Source organism: Cyclopterus lumpus, chromosome 12 (assembly GCF_009769545.1).
Source record: "Cyclopterus lumpus isolate fCycLum1 chromosome 12, fCycLum1.pri, whole genome shotgun sequence".
Lineage (NCBI taxonomy): Eukaryota > Metazoa > Chordata > Actinopteri > Perciformes > Cyclopteridae > Cyclopterus > Cyclopterus lumpus.
In genome coordinates, this window is record NC_046977.1 from 7,304,118 (window position 1) to 7,322,427 (window position 18,310).

General features: G+C 40.3%; 1 protein-coding gene across 1 annotated transcript; it reads left to right on the plus strand.

Annotated features, from left to right (window-relative positions):
* Positions 1 to 16,844: 16,844 nt before the first annotated feature.
* LOC117740659 (sphingosine 1-phosphate receptor 3) lies at positions 16,845 to 17,975 on the plus strand. The gene has a single exon (XM_034547183.1). The coding sequence runs from the start codon at positions 16,845 to 16,847 to the stop codon at positions 17,973 to 17,975; it is 1,131 nt and encodes a 376-aa protein (XP_034403074.1).
* The last annotated feature ends 335 nt before the right edge of the window (positions 17,976 to 18,310 follow it).

The following is an 18,310-nucleotide window of genomic DNA, read 5'->3' on the forward strand; positions in this document are numbered from 1 at the left end:
GTTATTAGCCTTTCACTGCCTTGTTCTGATTTAAGCTCCTCGTCTGCACTATTGTACATAGACACAAACTTTTTGGCCATGGTGTTGTTAATTACGGTTACGTTGCTGATGTAAATATATATATATATATATATATATATATATATATATATATATATATATATCTTAAAAGGCACCCATCCAAAGATGTGTACTTTGATATTTCACAGACTTGAATACGACTTTGTTTTAATGTTTATGAATATGTGTCTTCAGAGGATGTATATTTTCTGTCGCTTCAGCTATATGCTTGTGTTTTCTCTGCTGCAACCAATCAAGAGGGTTTCAGCCCCGTTTTTCATATAATGTCCATCTCTGATTTGTGTATAAAGAAGTTAAAACAATTATTTGAATTGAAATGGGAAAGTATTTTCTTGCTATTTATGCATATTTAAATGGCTTGGCTATATTTTGCAAATCTGTTTTATAAAGACACTAAATGTTGAACTTTGCTCTTCTTTGGGAGTATTTTGTTTCGTAAAATGACCAAGTTGTGTGCGTGTGCATGTTTGTATGTATTGTTCTATCTTTGTGAGGACCAATTAGAGATTTGACCTTGACAGTGATGACATTTTTCAAGATATTTTGGTCGCTTTTACTTCTCCAGGGCATTGCTCGAGGTGAAGTCTTGGTTTTAAGGTCCGGGTTGGCGTAAGGTATTTAATTGCGATGTTTGGGCCGAAGAGCAAGATAATCTATTGTCAGTGAGGATCGTGACAAGGGGATACAATATATTATATCTAGACAATAAGATTACAAATCACCAGTTTGCAACTATTTCACACTTTAGTTTGTGTAAATAACAATAATATGAAAATAACACCAACAGACATTGTCCTGGTTCTAATTGGTGGCCAAATGGTTTTCTCCCCATGGTTATTGGGTAATGTTAACCCAGTATTGAGTCAGCGCTATATTAAACCAAATTGGGTCAAATTTAACCCATTGATTTGTTTGATGTGTCGATTCTTTTCTGAAACATTTGTGTTTCCCATAAACGATGCTACTTCTGCTAAATGAAATAAGTAACACTATTTTTATTTTATTTTCATGAAACATATTTGACCATGACACATCAATCATGGATATGTATTTATTAATTATCTATAGGGACAAGTATATAACACAGATATGCCACACGTCACAGCGTTTATACCTCTGGATGAATCTTTAAAATGTGCAAAACTTGAAAACAGTCAAGAAACACAAACATCGACACAATAAATTAATATTAAAACCCTCCACTACATTAATTCCCGACTACATAAATGCCCCCTCTATAAAAGCTTTTCCAAAAGGATCTCAGTCATGACACATCTGGATCTGTGGGTGAGGAGTTCCACATAATGAGGACTTAAGATGACCAGCCTACCAGCAGGCCACTGAGCACCTCAGGTGATTATGGATGAATATTAGCTAATTAAATAACATTAACATATTTAGCTTCTTAACAAAATGTCAGTGGTGGGATCTTATTGGCTTCCTATCCTACATTTCTAATTGCATGAATATATATATATATATATATATATATATATATATATATATATATATATATATATATATCATCTTAGGAGGCAAGACTGTAGGAGACGAAGAAGTTACACAACAACTTAGATGTTAAAAAGTGAAGTAAAGTGGGTCCACTACCTGCCACTGTGTTGCATTAGTTCACTCCCACACAAGGGGCTAGCTCGACAGTTGGAGGCAGAGAGGTGAATATTATTATGTGTTTACTGTAATGTGAGGTCGCACACTGGCGGACATACCTGCTCAGGCCAAAAAGAGTATATATGAAATACACATTTATCCTGAATATAACGATAACCTGCGGAGAGTGCAGATAAAATGTTCGAGGATGAGGCACGGACAAATGGGACACATAATCCAATAAAATATTGCTAAGCAAGCAAGTCAAAGGCAATGCGTTACAAAAGTTAGAAGGTGAACATTAGACATTCGGGGGATAAAATGGTTCAACATTAGAGTACTGTATGGGAACCATCACTGATTACAGCTACAACTGTCTTTTTTTTGTCACCACAAAGCAAGTTGAGAGTGTTTTCCCAACATTGTGTTACAACACTCTTTGTTTTCATGACTTAAGAGTGCAAATTTCATTGGCGGTGCTTCACACTGAGCTCTTCTGTTTCTTTGCCCTGACCTCTAGTGGAAAATAAGTGGTACTGTAACTGGTCCTGTTTATATTTCCTATTATTAAAAGAATATCCAAAAGGATATGTTCATCTGACAAAATGTCTAAGGCTGATGTTGAAGTGACACAAACACATATCTGATTATAAGATTAAAAGCACATTAAAAACCAGTGCTGCTGACGCGTTCACCATTTTAAATGATTTCCCACCCAGAGGCTCATTAAAGTAATTCAATCTCACTGACTTTTTTATCGTGATATGGCTTCTTCCCTCTAGGGGGAGCTACAGACTTAAATTTAACTACGGACTCACAAGAATGAAATTGACTTCAGATTAAGGTCATTCATATGTCATGAGCAGCATTACAAATGATTCCCTAAAATATGTGTTGCAGTGGAAGACGTGTTTCTTTCTTTTCTCATTTAAAAATTCAGCTGAAAGTCTATAAAAATCAGCTGAGGACATAAAATAAAAAAGGGCCTGTGGTGGAAGTTTTTTTTTAAGACTCATTCAAAACAAACCACATCCTTTCATGTGGGGCAGAGACGGTCTGCAGCAGCTGCTTCCTGATGGTTTGACTTATTTCTTTGCTCAGGGTTTATTGATGTGATGAAGGCAGTGGCGAGCCGTGCATTTTCTACCGGGGTCTTCTGTGCCGTCTTACTGCAGCTGAACAACCTAATAACCTCATTATGACGCCACAGCTATGCTATTATTTGTTTTTTTGTGTAAACTGCAACACTTTGACAAGTGAAATAAAATGTTACAAGAAGCCATATATATGCACATAATACGCGCATGACCGGATGCTGCGTCATTAACGGACAATGCATGTAGTCCACATCAACGTAATTAACACAATGACAATAACTAATTCACAAGAACCAGTCACATTAATTTATAACAAAGCATGACAAAACTAAACTAAAACACTGCACACTCAAGAGCACGAAACATTCAAATGTTATTCATATCAGAAGGAACGATATTTAACTATATAACTAATAAAAACAACACCATAGACAAATTAACACTACGCTACTGCAGATGTAAAAACACAAAAAGCAGTTCACTCACCAAATGATGTTCACTGAAAGACAAAGTCCTCCTCTTCGTTAACAATCAGTTCAATGACCAGTAACAGGTCCTTCTCGATGGCCATGGACGCCATTGATGACAGTCGATCCTCCACAGTTGAGTTTACGGAATAAGTTTAGATGCGTTAGAGGGTTGAAAATGTCCGCTCGACAGTGGCGGTCGATATTGGGATCGTCACCGTCCGTTTACTTGCTGGGTGGAGGCTGCTAGCCGTGGGGTTTGTTACGAAAGGCGTTTTTAGTAAATCCGCCACCAAGTCCGTTTATCTTCCTCCTTCAGCCATTGAGTGTTAAAAAACTACTTACAGGCTACCTAGGTGGCTCTGGTACGTCAAAGAATACGCCCAGCATGTCAAACTAAAGATCTGATTGGTTGAAGACTATGACAATCAACGATAACGTCCCCATGTACTTTAATCTGCAAAGCTACCTAGAAGGCCTCGGGCCTCTCTTCTTACTTAGAGACATAGAGGTGAAATCTGATTGGATAAAAGCTCTCCTTAAAACAAGCTGCACTGGAAGCAGCAACAGAGGAAGACAGGAGCTGTGCAATGAGAAAATAAGCTAACAGGGAAACATAATTATAGTACATGTATAGTGTATTTGTGAAGAAAAGTTACATTATAAAATAGTTATAACTTGGTGATTCTGTTTAGGCCAGCAGAAAAGACGTAGCGGCCCACCACAGTAGAACAATTACAGTTACAGCCTGTGATAGATGCAAATATAATTGTAGCTGATATATGTACACACAAATACTTTGTTGTCCTTTTAAAGAACTGAGTAAAATGCAAAGTCCACACATTTATTAACTGAATTATTTATTCAGATATTTAAACAACCACAGCATACAAAACTGCACATGTTTTCATTTTAACTGCAGGAAGACTTCAAAGTAAACCCATCAATAGGGTTATGGATGGTTGACAATGCCAAGCTGTCTTTTGGTAAATAATAAGAGCACATGAATATAAAACAAGCCAATGTGCTTGCAAAAAACAACAGGGACGCCTTTTCAATCAAGTTCTGTTTGATACTCTCCTTCGGGACTCTCTTTTCTGGTTGCGTACCTGAAAAAATTCCCCTACTCTGAAATAAATCCATCCAGCTTTTCTCTGATTCTTCTGAGCATTCTTTGGAGGGGTTTGATGCTTTCTCTGACACACACGGTCACCTTTGTTCCTTGAGCGCTTTCCTCTAAGTCGCTCAAAAAGCTTTGACTTGCGACTGCTGGCTTCTTTTTCCTTCTTTCTGCAGTATCCAAAACAAGCCAGTCGGTCACCGTAGGATGGCGGGTACTCTCCAAGCTGGTCATCTGTCATGAGGTGTATGATAATGAAAGAATACTTTATTAATGTAAGTCCAAGTGCATTAAATTGAATCAGTAAACAACCTGCATAAGCGGCACCAGATATTTACAAAGCTCATCCAAAATTAAGCATTCCCTATATTAGCTACCTTCTCCTGTTCCATTCGCTGTATGTCTCCCTCAGGCACATGCCGTGACCTTCAGTCACTTAGGTCCTCCATTGTGTGACACCTCTGCACCTCTGTTGAATACAATTATAGCTCAAATGTGACCTTAAATCAAACATACATATATAAAGTTTCATAAAATCTTTTTTTGTTTGTAGTTTTGGAAATCAAGCTTCTTCACAGTCATTTCATGTTTAAATAAGACAAACCCCTTTACTGTGCTCTAAAGGATATTTATAACGAATGCAATACTTGAAATTGGTTATGGAGCATAATCACTCTATTTGATTGTATCCGTTTCAAGTCACCAAAAAGTGTACTGAACAAGAAGCAAAACATGGCAGTGTAGAGACACAATAGAATAGTGACACAGTGAGGTGACATGCATACATTATTCGTACTAATGTGGAATTATTCATTTTGTAAGCCACATCAAAGCGGCACTGTCTTCCAAGTCATTAAATTGCATTTAAGGGTCCAGCGGTTTAGCTGGAAGACTCACTGTCGTTTTTTCATTCTCTAAATTGTATTTTGCTAACACACTTTCCACCACAAAGCGCCTGTCCACACAACAAAGGACAACTAAGTGCACAATGTTACAATATCTGCATTAATTTTCAATATCCTGTAGCACTTCGTTACGGCTGTGATGACACTTAGCAAATCCTGATTACAGTGCTAGCTTATGTGGAGTCTGATGTAACGTTAGCCCCCTTTGAGACACACATGCAACAGCTACATTAATAGCAATGTTATTATTTATTTAGCTAAAACGTTGGACCGATTAAAAGACTGTATATCAAACATCTAACATTTACAGCATGTTGTTTGCATGGTTAGACTGGCGAGTGGATGAAGAGACCAGCGTCACTGAAGCGCAGGTGCACTTTTTATCTCATATCGACAGCTACATTTTCATTTTGTTTTTCTATTACTTGTGGAAATATTTTGGATGCAGCCTAAACTCAAAGCCAAATTCATTATTTTTAACTCAAGTAGAAAGATGCCCACACTGCTCAAATTCCCCTCAAATAACTTTTGAATACATTTGACACAAAATGAGAATGGTGTCCTATGTCCCCAGTCACTTCATTTACAGGACATTTGGAAGGGACCATTTAATTGGCAGTATGAACACGAGGAATGACAAATCCTGGAAATCCTGTTCTTAATAGCACTACTGTTGGAAGAACTGTTGGAGCCAAGAAGAAAGAGATGTTATCTGTAGACATTGTACGTCCCAATATAATTTATTATGACCAAAGCAGGTTTGGCTACACTTTCGTCTTAATTTCTTCATTTTAAATACTTCTCCATAACTTTTCGCTACAGGCTAGCTGTTGGTTGACTGTGTTCTTCTGCTTATTGGAGCTTGTAAAACAACTGACTGGCGCATTACCGCCACCAAGTGGTGGGAAGTTATATTGTAACTGAGCGTCTCATTGATAACAGTCGTACACGTACATCTTCACGTTGTCATGTCCAGGAAAAGTTTTGTGTCTTGTGTCCATGTTGTCTCGTGATTTCCTGTTTTATTTTGAAGGTCAACTCTCCTCTTGTTTCAGGCAACTTGTTCCTTCCCCTGTGTGTTTCTCCTCTGGTCTGATTGTCTGCCTCGCTCCTGATTGTTTCCACCTGTGTATATATTGTCTCCCTTTGTCCTGTGCCAGTTCGTCTTGTTTCTTGTTCCAAGAGTACCAGCCATGTCCATGGAATTCCTCAGTTTCCAGGTCACGATTTTCTGTTACTTTTGTTCATGTAGATTTTCTGTTGGTTTGTTTCCAGTTAATTAAAACTGAGATTTTTGGTTACTTTGCTTTGAGTCCTGCATTTGGGTTCTAGACTTTGTTCGGTCTTGACACACGTCACCAAATTACATCCCCCATCATCCCTTATGATCGTGTTGCAACGGCACTTCCTCGTTACGTCATCACAACAACAAACACGTGAGTCTGTCCAATCTCGTGTCCTCTTCCTTATTGCTCACACATGAAGAGTTGCCTTGATACACTTGATGGAGTGAGCAGGGACTCATGACGGTTCACAGGAAGCAATAGCTTAAAGGAAAGTTACAGTATTTACATAAGTTCTAACTTTTTCAGTAGAATTTCTTTCAGTAATAACTTGTTAAGATGTCAGCCAGTGTCTAGGTTTAAATTGAAAAGTGTCTAGGCAATTAATCAGTGTCCCATCACTTGCTTCAGATGCTTTGATAAAATCATATTTTAACATTAACTTCATTGCATATTTTTGAAGAAAACTGCACATTAGCTAGCCTAATGGTGCCCTATGTGCAATTTTCTAATAAACAAACTAAAGTTATATGCACAGCTGGTCCTGTGGTGCGGTCGCAACAACCTTGAGCTGAACACGCTTAAAACCGTGGAGATGACAGTGGACTTTAGGAGGAGCCCCCCAGCCCTGCCCCCCCCTCATCATACACAACACTACTGTGTTGGCTGTGGAATCCTTCAGGTTTCTGGGATCCACAATCTCCCGGAATCTGAAGTGGGAACCCAACATCAACACCATCATCAAGAAGGCCCAGCAGAGGCTGTACTTCCTGCGCCAGCTTAGGAAGTACAACCTGCCTCAGGATCTGCTGACCTTGTTCTACACCGCAGTCATAGAGTCTGTTCTGTGCACCTCAATCACTGTCTGGTTTGGATCGGCCACCAAACTGGACAAGAACAGACTCCAACGGACAGTCAGGTCTGCAGTAAAGATCATCGGTGCCAACCTGCCCACCATCCAAGACCTGTACACCTCCAGAGTCAGGAAACGGGCAGGAAAAATCACTGCAGACCCCTCACACCCCGGACACAAACTATTCAAACTCCTCCCCTCTGGTAGACGCTACAGATCACTGTTAGCCAAAACCTCCAGACTCAAAAACAGTTTCTTCCCCCTCGCCGTCTCACTACTGAACAAATAACACCACTGTAGCATATATATACATATATATATTATATTTATATATTTTAAATCCCTGCACTTCTCGCACTCTCCACTTCTTCTTGCACTACTGCTGTGCAACATTCCACAGCCACTGTATATAGCCATTCCGCCTGTACATACTTCTTAAACTCCTTAGTCCATTGCACTGTTTGTTTTATATTGTATTGTATTGTGTTGTATATTTGTATTAAGTTGTATACTGTATTGTATTGTATTGTATTGTGTATTGTATTGTGTTGTATATTTTTGTGTAAGCACACTGAGAGTCACCTTACCAAGTCAAATTCCTTGTTTGTGCAAACTTACTTGGCCAATTAAACCTGATTCTGATTCTGATTCTGACATTCATTGTTACTCACCAGACTGAGATATGTGTACATATTTGGAGTCGTCATCCTCATAAAACATGTAAGACGATTTATCTTTGGACATTTTAAATCCTCCAGTTTGCATCATGATTTAGTGCACTTTGCATCATTTGCTGGCGCATTACTGTGTTTCTCGGTCACCGACACCTGCAGACCAGGTGTCGTCATGCACGAGACACAACATGGTGAATCATATAAACCGCTCTACAAAACACCTCAAGTTACTTTCAATAAAATAGGGCATACTTGAAAAAAAAGTGTAAAAGAAAACTTCTTATTGTAATTACAAATCTAGGGGAAATTATTAAAATTGTTAGAATGAAACAACATACTAAATTACTGTAAAGAATAAAATAAACTGAGGAAACTAAATATAATTTAGCCACCATTTATTTTATTAGTTACACCTGTGCTTTTCCTGGAGAAAAATCAGGTCTTACTTGGCCTAATTTATCTTTAACATGTGAACTGAGTTGCTTCCACCTTGCCCTGATTAAACATGGGATTCTGTGACAATAAATACAATGTAAATCCAATCTTTCAAAACATCACCTTTCTGTGAGCTGTGTCTGGTGGTCTCAGTCGTCAGTTAGAGATCGCGTGCAGTAACTGGACTGTGAGCCATAACCAAACAGTTAGATGTGGACAATTAACACCCACAAGACACATTGTAAAGTGTGTGTGTGAGAGTGTGTGTGTGTGTGTGTGTGTGTGTGTGTGTGTGTGTGTGGGCATGACTTCCTGGACCCCAACCCTCCTGAGGTGTGACTTCCTGACCCATTAACCTGCAGTCCTGTCTGGGTTCCTCTCACTGTTTCTACTTCGTCACCACCCCGATGACCCTCTCAGGCCCATGTTGGTACACACAACAGTACTTGCTTTGTCTGGTTGTATACGTTTGTATGTGTGTGAATTATGCTTGCACACACACACACACACAGTGTCTCTAATGGATATCCTCTGAGGAAGCTGTGACAATGCAGTAGTTAGAACAGGGTCTGATGTTCTCTGTGGGGTTTCTGAGGGGCCGATGAGGAAACACCTTCAGAACAAAGGGCCTCGGAAAAGCAACAGTTTGTCTGTCACGAGATCTTAAATGGGAACGAAATGTATGACATAATTAGAAAGTAGCTTACTGACATATATGTAAGCGCTGATGGAAGACTGTCACAGTAATATGATAATTCAAAGAATTTATTTGTGTGGATTTATTCAAAAGTTAATTTGGCGAACTTGTTAACAAACATCCAGTCGATACGCAACAACATTATCATTAGTTTTGAGTTACGTTCCCGGCCACTGGGCACTTGTGAGTCCAATATTCACTCTCCTTTTTGCTCTGTTTTGGTCTCCACCAACTCCTGAGGGAAATACCTGCAAAACGCTCCACTGAGTGAGCATACAGTGGGCTTTTAGATACGAAATAATACAGGTTAGTTTTTACAGGTATCGTGAAACTGCTACTGTTGTTTGAGGCAAACAAAAAAGATAGCGACTTTTAAACGGTTTTAAACATTTCTTTAAGTGTTAAAGACATTGGTAGGAAGAGGAGTTCTTCTGATTCTGATCAATTCTGATGAATTTAGAAATTCATTTAAACTTGCTAGACATTATAGATAACGCTGCTCCTCAAGCCCATTCCCTCTCGTCACACATTACGAGAAGCTCGCCACAGAAACTGCATCTCTCTTTATCATTGACTGATGTAATGTGTGTGTGTGTGTGTGTGTGTGTGTGTGTGTGTGTGTGTGTGTGTGTGTTCTTAGACGGCCAGAGTCAGGACGGCTCCAGTCATATGGCCTCTAATGAAATATGTATACAGTTTGGGGAAAGGGAAGCACCTGTGAGGTTTTACGATACAAAGCATTTTAACCTGTGAGGTCAAGTGTCCATTAAACGTACAACTAAATCCCTCCGCACACATTCATTCACGAAGAAACGTCACAATATGTCTCCACAAGGACTGATTATGTATTTTTAACAAGGAAGTGATGAGGCCACATTGCGTGAAAATACTGTGCACATTTTTTCTCTGTAAGGGAACTAGGCCTAACCTCATGGCGTGGCTAAAATGAGCTTTTCAAAAGAAAAAAGAAACACCTGATTGTCAGATAGTACTTGTTGAAGTCCATACAACCTGGACTTAATTCAGACAGAACTGCAATCTTACTTTTGTTTGTATTGGAGTCAGTATATCATCTCTTCAGCGTTATTTTGAGTTATTTTTTAAAGAAACACCTATTAGTTACATGAAATGTGGCTTGAGAAATTAAACCATCTGGTAGTTTTTGTGCTTCTACACCATGTTCACCACAAAGGTCAAAGGTCCCCCGTCTCCCCTTGATTGATTGAAGCACACAAGTTAAAAAAAGCCTTTGTAGTTTTTCTTTGGTGTCCCTTGTTCTCATAGGGGTTTTTATATGCAGGAGCAATGTAGATCCACTTCAATGCTCAACTCAACTGGTACTCGAGCTGCATATGCTGGCATGCATGCATCTGGCTTTGTCAAATCTGAGTTTGTAGTACGGACTAATGTACACCTACATTTAATCAGGCCATCTGAAATGGTTTCCTGTACACTTACGATGCATCTTAGTAATTTCCTACCAGCTCAGGAGTTGTATTGATTCCACCAACAGGAAGCAAGCAGATTCACTTGAGAAGAGTCAGCCGAAATCACAGCAGTCATATGATAGATCTTAAATGAATAAAATACATATTATTCTGACTATGATGCTGTCCGACATGAACGCAGACATAAAAAAACTAACAGAAAGATATTGCATAATGTTGAACAGCAACACCTACCGTGGTGGTCCAACACTTCAGCATCCCGTGGACATAAATACAGGACATTGATCCAACAAAAGATCTACTTTTGGTAATGTTATTACATGGAACTAATGTTGTCTGACTAGTGCAGATATGCGCCTGATAAATGAGGCTTTCTTTGGTATATTTCAGACATAACTGATTTTAAATATGCTTTTATGGCTACAGCACTAAAGAAATTAATGAAAAATGAACTGCAGTCATGAAAGAAACATCAACTTGTAATGTATTTTAAGTCGAGTCAACACATTTATGTGGCTTCCAAGTATTTGCTCACCTGCAATGTGAAAGCTGAACTCTTTTTATATTGTTTTGCTTGGTTTCATGAGTAGTTATTGATTTCAATGTTTTTTTATTCAAAATAGGGAACTGTTTAAAGTCCCACTATTGTAATGTAGTTTAAATATACGTGTTTACTAACAGATTTTCTCGTTTTTTCAGCTAGTTTAAAAAGATGGTTTGTCCGTTGGTTACACTTAAAACATTTTTATAGGAATATTAAATATAATTTTCCTTTGCACCTTTTTAAAACAATTCTCACGTGTTTGTTTTTCTATTATACATTGTGTTTAGTTTAAGTGATGAAGTAATAAGGAAAAAGACAAGATGAGTTTTGGGGAAGCAGCTTAATGAAAGATCAATAAATATAATTGCATGTAAGACGTTGATATTTTGGGTTATATATATGAACTTTGCCCTCGGCTCCACGGAAGCCAGATTCCTCTCTGGTTAACGATAATGTAATCCATCCATTCAGCCATAAACCAGGCAATGACCAATGACTACTGGATATCAACACAACACACTGAGTATACCGCGGACCTAATGGGCCCAATGATAAATGGACTCACATTAACGGTCTGGAAGGCCGATGCAACTGCACTCAACTAAAAGGAAACAGGTTTGCTCCCTAGCTAATGTAGTTATGGCGGATTATAGCCTGACTGACAACTCATCAGGGCAAAAAAATTCAATCTCAACGTTAGGTCAAGACGGTGTTAAAATAAATACCAGCAGCTGCATTTACAATGTGAAGAACTGCTGAGAGACACTGAAGGGACAAATCAAACTGTACTTTTATTCTGCAACTGTAAGATGGAACCACTAAGTTCCTCTGAAAGCTCTGACAGTATCCATTTCTAAAAAGCTGTGTTGCATATCTTTACTGAGATTAACCACTTCCCTATATGCTCTACTTACTCAAAATACAAGGGAAGTTTTCTTTAAAAAAAAAAGAGTCTAGACAGAATGAATGGGCTGAAAGGAGCACATAATGCAGATTGTACCAAGAACAACAAAGACGGAACCACTTTCTAATAAGACATTCATTATAAAGACTTTATAATATTTAACTAATGACTTCAGTGATGCTTTATAAGTAATCTACTAATGCTTTATATTTCCGTTATAAGTCCATAATAAGAAACAGCTTTTGGCCTGGATGGTTAGACCATTTTTTACATTGTCATTTCTTCACAAAGTGACTTCATTTGGACTTTCAGTATTTAATTAAAGCTTTATTTATGTTACCAATTAGTATTTTGTCAGTTCTTTCTCTAATTTGAATGTGAGATGCGTTCTCTTTTGATGCTTGTTTTTCTGAGAATGACCACTTGTGTTCGACCTTCGATTGGCCTTAAGCTGCCTTGATTTGTATCTCCGGTTGTCGTTGGTCTAAAAAGAAATAAATGCATCATATTAACACCAACAACTGCATACTTTATCAGTAAAACACTGTATTCATTACATTAACATTCATACATATATAATAACAAAACAGAAAGGAAAAACTCATGGCAACCATGGTTGGTGACTCTTAATTGCCCGTTGGTTGACTCAGGGTGTACTTTGCCGTTGTCAAATGTCAGCTGGGGTCGGCTCCAGTTACAGATAATGCATGGATGCATGCTTATATCATTTCTTTGTCATATACATGTATGTGAAGGTGAGGAAAACAGGATGTGTCCATGACTGCAGCTCAGCAGGCAGTAACCTTGGCTGGGAACCATGCAGTTATCACGAAAGCCCTCATATGGACTACAGAAAAACTGTGGCTTCTGGTTTTTTTCTCCATGTTCAGTGTTAAGTGATCGCTCTCCATTACATTTACGTTTGTATGGTAAAGTCAGCCAGTTTGACGTTGGAGAGCCACTTTACTGTTAATCTCTCAGCTGGAAACAAAGGAAAGTTAAAGAATCTGCACAGTGAGAGCTAGAAGTGCGATCACTAAATATCCCTGCAGCAAAAGGAAGTGACTGAACGAGAAGACCTATTTCTGTTTGTGTGGCCCTCTGTCGTTGGCCGAGCCTAGACTAAACTGTGCCACAGACGGAATTATTCCCGAGTTACGTCTCCGAGGCCTCGTTCTGTTGAGTTGCATGCAAGAGACCGCCGTGCCTAGAAATACTGCGGCCACAAAGCCACAAGGCAGGAGGGGACTGTCCGCCTCAGATTCGTAGCCCAGACTCTTGCCTCAAAATGGCGAAGGGTGAAATTAAAGGCAGGGTTTCATGTAATTGCACGTGGACGTGCCCACTGGCCACGGCTCTGATCCCAGCTCTTGCACTCCTTTGAAGGGTTGAGAGCTCAAACAAGGCCCTGACAAAATAACACATGTTGTAATGTGCTTACACTAGGACCCTTACCTTCATTGTTTCCGGACATTTTCATTTAACCGTAAGTTCTCTGCATAGGATGAGAGGTTATTATTATAATCAATAATGAATGTTGTTAGACTACTTTATAGATGTACTCATTTGTAAGCACTGCTTTTATATTGCATTATGATTAATAATATATATTCGGATATGCTCTTCTCCTGAGTATAGGGAAGTTAGTTAAATGCTTTTTATATACATATCGACAGACAGTAAGCAGATCCGGTACAAAGCTCTTTAGGTCAAAAACATATGCATGTCAAATAGCTCATACTCAGATTCTGTTGTGTTTCATTTTAGTCAACAGCAAACAATGTCCAGCAATGCAAAGTAACTAAGTACAATTTACAGGTACTTATGCTTTAATTGCATCTCCTCAATGCATTTCAGACAAATATTGTACTTTTTACTATACGTTTACTTGACACCTGTACTAAACACATGATCGCCCTATAAATATGATGCATCAAACTATCCAACTGTATAAAGATGTAGTAGTTATAGCTCCGCTTTGACCAGCTGCACCATTAAACTGCTGATCATATGGTAATATATGAATACCAACAATAAAATGGTGTAATATATATGAATATAATAATTACTGACGGGGGACATTCTGCTGCATAATTAGCTCTTTAAGTACATTTTTGCTGACAAAAGGTGTGTTTGATTTTTATTTAATAGAGAGTGAAATACTTCTTCCAACCACTGACAATGTCACACAGAAACGTTGCTGCAGTGGAAACTTTCCCCGAGGAATGGTTTTACCAGCTGGTTAAACAGCTTTATCGTACAGTATACTTTCAAATGAGGGGTTGCAGCTTGTAGGTTTATACTTAAATAATATAGCATTATAATAGCAGGAAATCACACATATGGTGCATTGCTGATTTAGGGGAGAAGTGTAGCTCCCGATGCTGGAAAACGGCAGCCGTAGACAACTTTAATTACTGTCCTGCTGACAAAGATGACAGGAAAATTCAGCCTCACTTAAACCAAAAGAAGTGGTTGCTTACAAAGTAGTGAGGGTGGTCCTACAAAAGTGAAAAAACCCTCCACCCATGCTCCTCTTCAGTAGTCTATGAATACCCATAGACATGGACTCACTCGAACCGCATATTATGGGTTTGTACTTGCTGATGGTTTCATATTGGGCTCAACGTCTATGTAAATGCAGATGCGAGACCCACATCACTGTAGTTCTCTGAAAAAAAAAACCAGAGGTTTTTCCAACCATGTTGCCGGTCTGTTAATCCAGCTGCCTTCACGTCGACCCACTCTGTGATCGGTCCCAGATTTGCTGCGGGTCCATGAGTAGCTATTTGGCTTTTTCCCTGAGAATTTCCCCATTGCCGCTGGCACAGCGTGCAACTTGCAGGAAACGACTGAGAACTGTGACTGTAACAATGCTAAGGATACAATGCCAGACCACAGCTGTTTGTTCTACCACACAACACATTCATCTGGGTTAATAGCCACAGAAATTGGAAGAGATCTACTATTTAATGGTTTGGTCTGTGACACACAGTACAATATGTGCTTTTGGGAAAAGTGCAAGCAGCTACATTAAGTAAAGCAATAAGATTCTTAGCGTTAGAGTCATAGTGCACGCATCCAGAGCACAGTGCTCAAGGGTATTGTTTTAGTCGTGGTTTGAGCAATTTGATGTATATTTTTTAGTCTTCAAAATCTCTGCAGTGTAGATTCCACCCCGTCACATCTATTTCAGAGAGTCATCATCCGTGTTGCTGCCTCTCAGACTCTCTGAGTCCTTCTCCTTGCTGCCAGCCCTGCCCATCCTTCCTGGATATGAGGTCACAACAGGAGGACCAGAACAAAGGATGGGCCGCAGTCATCTGAACCTAAACTCGCTCTTTCACTTTTTGTTGTCCAGGTCCAGAAAAAACACAGTAGTAAAACTTTTTTTTTTTTAACTTCCAGAAACTATAAGCTACATTGATGGTGTGTCACCTCCAGGGACAAGGCTGTTGTTGCATTGTTGAATTGTGTCCTGAATTCATATTTGTGTGCATTTAGTTATTAGACAGTATAAGTTAAGTCTCTACTCTCTGATTATATTTGATTCTAGTCCAGTAGTAGTTCTAGTCTGTTTCATTATTTGTATTATTTGTGGATTTTTTTACAAAATTCGGTTTTGTAGTCTCACCATGTGTTTTAGTCTTTCTATCTATATATTTCCATCTTGAAAACAGTTAAGATAGTTTGATAATTATTTAAAACGCCCAAGGTCTCATTCACAAACTCAAAAAGCACAAAAATCACTCAATGAACCAATTCAATGACAAAAAGCATTTGTTTCTAATGTCCACCAAATATACAAAAAAAAATACATATTCAGCAAAACTATCAAATTAAATGAATGTCAAAAATTCCTCTTTACGGATTTTATTATATTTTGTACATGTTTTGGACGATATTAGTGGAACATATATTAAAAACATGACTGTATATATAAGATATATAGCTCGTGGCTCTGCCTCATGCGCCGACCCCTCCACCCTCCACCCGCCCCTGCGCTGCCTGCCCGGGCTGAAGGAGGGAGAAGGAGGGGAGTGACTTCCAGACAAGGAGTCCGGAGTTGAGAGACCAGTGGAAGATGATCGAGGAGCCGCTCTCTCCCCTCGAGCCGAGGGAGAAGGAACTAAAGTGCAACGTGTAATCTGCGGGACACGGAGAACAATGACACGCACGTCTTTCCGTGCGCGGTTCACTTTCAACTAAACTGTGACTGCGAGCATCGCCCGGTGAGTGGAGTGGAGTCTGTCAGCTGGCGGCTTCATCTTTAAAGTCATATGCATGATGCCTACAGAGTATGAATACAATGTGTACTGTCTAAAAAAAAAGAAGAGGTATAGATGACTTTGTATTGTTAAATGAGTCCCTAGCAGTTTGGGCAATGGTCCAATATTCCTTTATGTAAATAAACAAACAGCATCATTGTGTATTTTAAGGTTCAGGCTGCATGTTTGTCAAAGTTTTCGACAGGCATTTTGCTCCTCGTAAAAACCTTATTTTTTCCCACGGGAAATGAAGAAAACTAGATTATTTTGTTAAATTCTATCAGATAAACACGTACGTTTACAGTATCGTTGGATACATATAACTATATAATTGGCTGCTTTCTGAAATAACGCTGACGCTCCTCACACCTCCCGCTGCAGTGGAACGCGGTGGATCTGCTGACACTGGACTCTCTCGCTCACTTCTGACATCCAGTGTCAGCAGCCGGCTGCTTTGAAGATGATCAACCCTCAGATATACCGCCACTATAACTACACGGGCAAGCTGGACCACCGGCCGACCGTCGGCACGAGTCCCAGCACCGTGGGCACCAAAACCATCGTGTTCCTCCTCATATGCAGCTTCATCGTCCTGGAGAACCTCACCGTGCTGGTGGCCATATGGAGGAACCACAGGTTCCACAACCGCATGTACTTCTTCATCGGCAACCTGGCGCTGTGCGACATGCTGGCCGGAGTCGCTTACCTGGTCAACCTGCTCCTGTCAGGCGAGAAGACCCTGCAGCTGTCCCCCGCTCTCTGGTTTGTCAGAGAGGGAAGCATGTTTGTTGCACTTGGCGCCTCCATTTTCAGTCTCCTGGCTATTGCTATCGAGCGACACCTGACTATGATCAAAATGAGGCCTTACGATGCCAATAAGAACTACCGAGTGTTCCTGCTGATCGGGACCTGCTGGCTGATTGCTATATCTCTTGGGGCTTTGCCTATTCTAGGCTGGAACTGCCTGGACAACCTCCCCGATTGCTCCACAGTACTCCCTCTCTATTCTAAGAAATATGTAGCTTTTTGTATCACGGTTTTCATGGTTTTGCTCTTGGCCATCGCAGTCCTTTACGCCCGCATCTACATCCTGGTTAAGTCCAGCAGCCAAAAAGTGAGCAAGAACAGAAACTCTGAGCACGCGATGTCCCTGCTGCGCACCGTCATCATCGTGGTCGGGGTCTTCATCGCCTGCTGGACGCCCATCTTCATCCTGCTCCTGGTGGATGTGGCATGCGAGCAGCGCTGCCCCATCCTCTACAAGGCGGACTGGTTCATCGCTGTGGCCGTGCTCAACTCAGCCATGAACCCAGTGATTTACACTCTGGCCAGCCGCGAGATGAGAGGGGCCTTCCTGGGACTGGTGTGCGGCGTCTGCTACGGGGGGAAGGCGTCCGCCAACGGCAGCGGCAACAGGCGGTCTCTGGAGCCCAGCCGCAGCAAGTCGTGGAGCAGCCAGAACAACCCCAACCAGAACCAGCAGAGCATCAGGCGGGCGGAGCTGGAGAAAGGCCGGGAGACGGACACGGTGGTCTCAGTGGTGGCGGGAGGGGCGGCTCATGCCGTCATTGAGAGCGACAGGAAGGACTGAACGGAGGGGAGCGTGACGTGAAACGGCAGGAAGTTGAGGCCGGTCCTGACGCGTGGGCTCATGGGGGCTCGAGCAGTTAGCTGGTGACGAAGAGGAATTTGAGTTGTGATTGATTCAGAATGAAGGATTTTCTTGGGACTGCAGGGCAGTGGTTTGTCCTCTGTGCTTGTTATTGATATATCTGCATCATCCGAAGTTTGGAAGCATCTTACGATGTTCACTCTGGCCGTTGGACAGATCCATGTGTTAGGCCAGTATGTTCGACGACACAATCAATGTCACCTCTTTGTGAAGTACATATTTCATCACTGTCCAGGAGATCATTTTACAGTTAA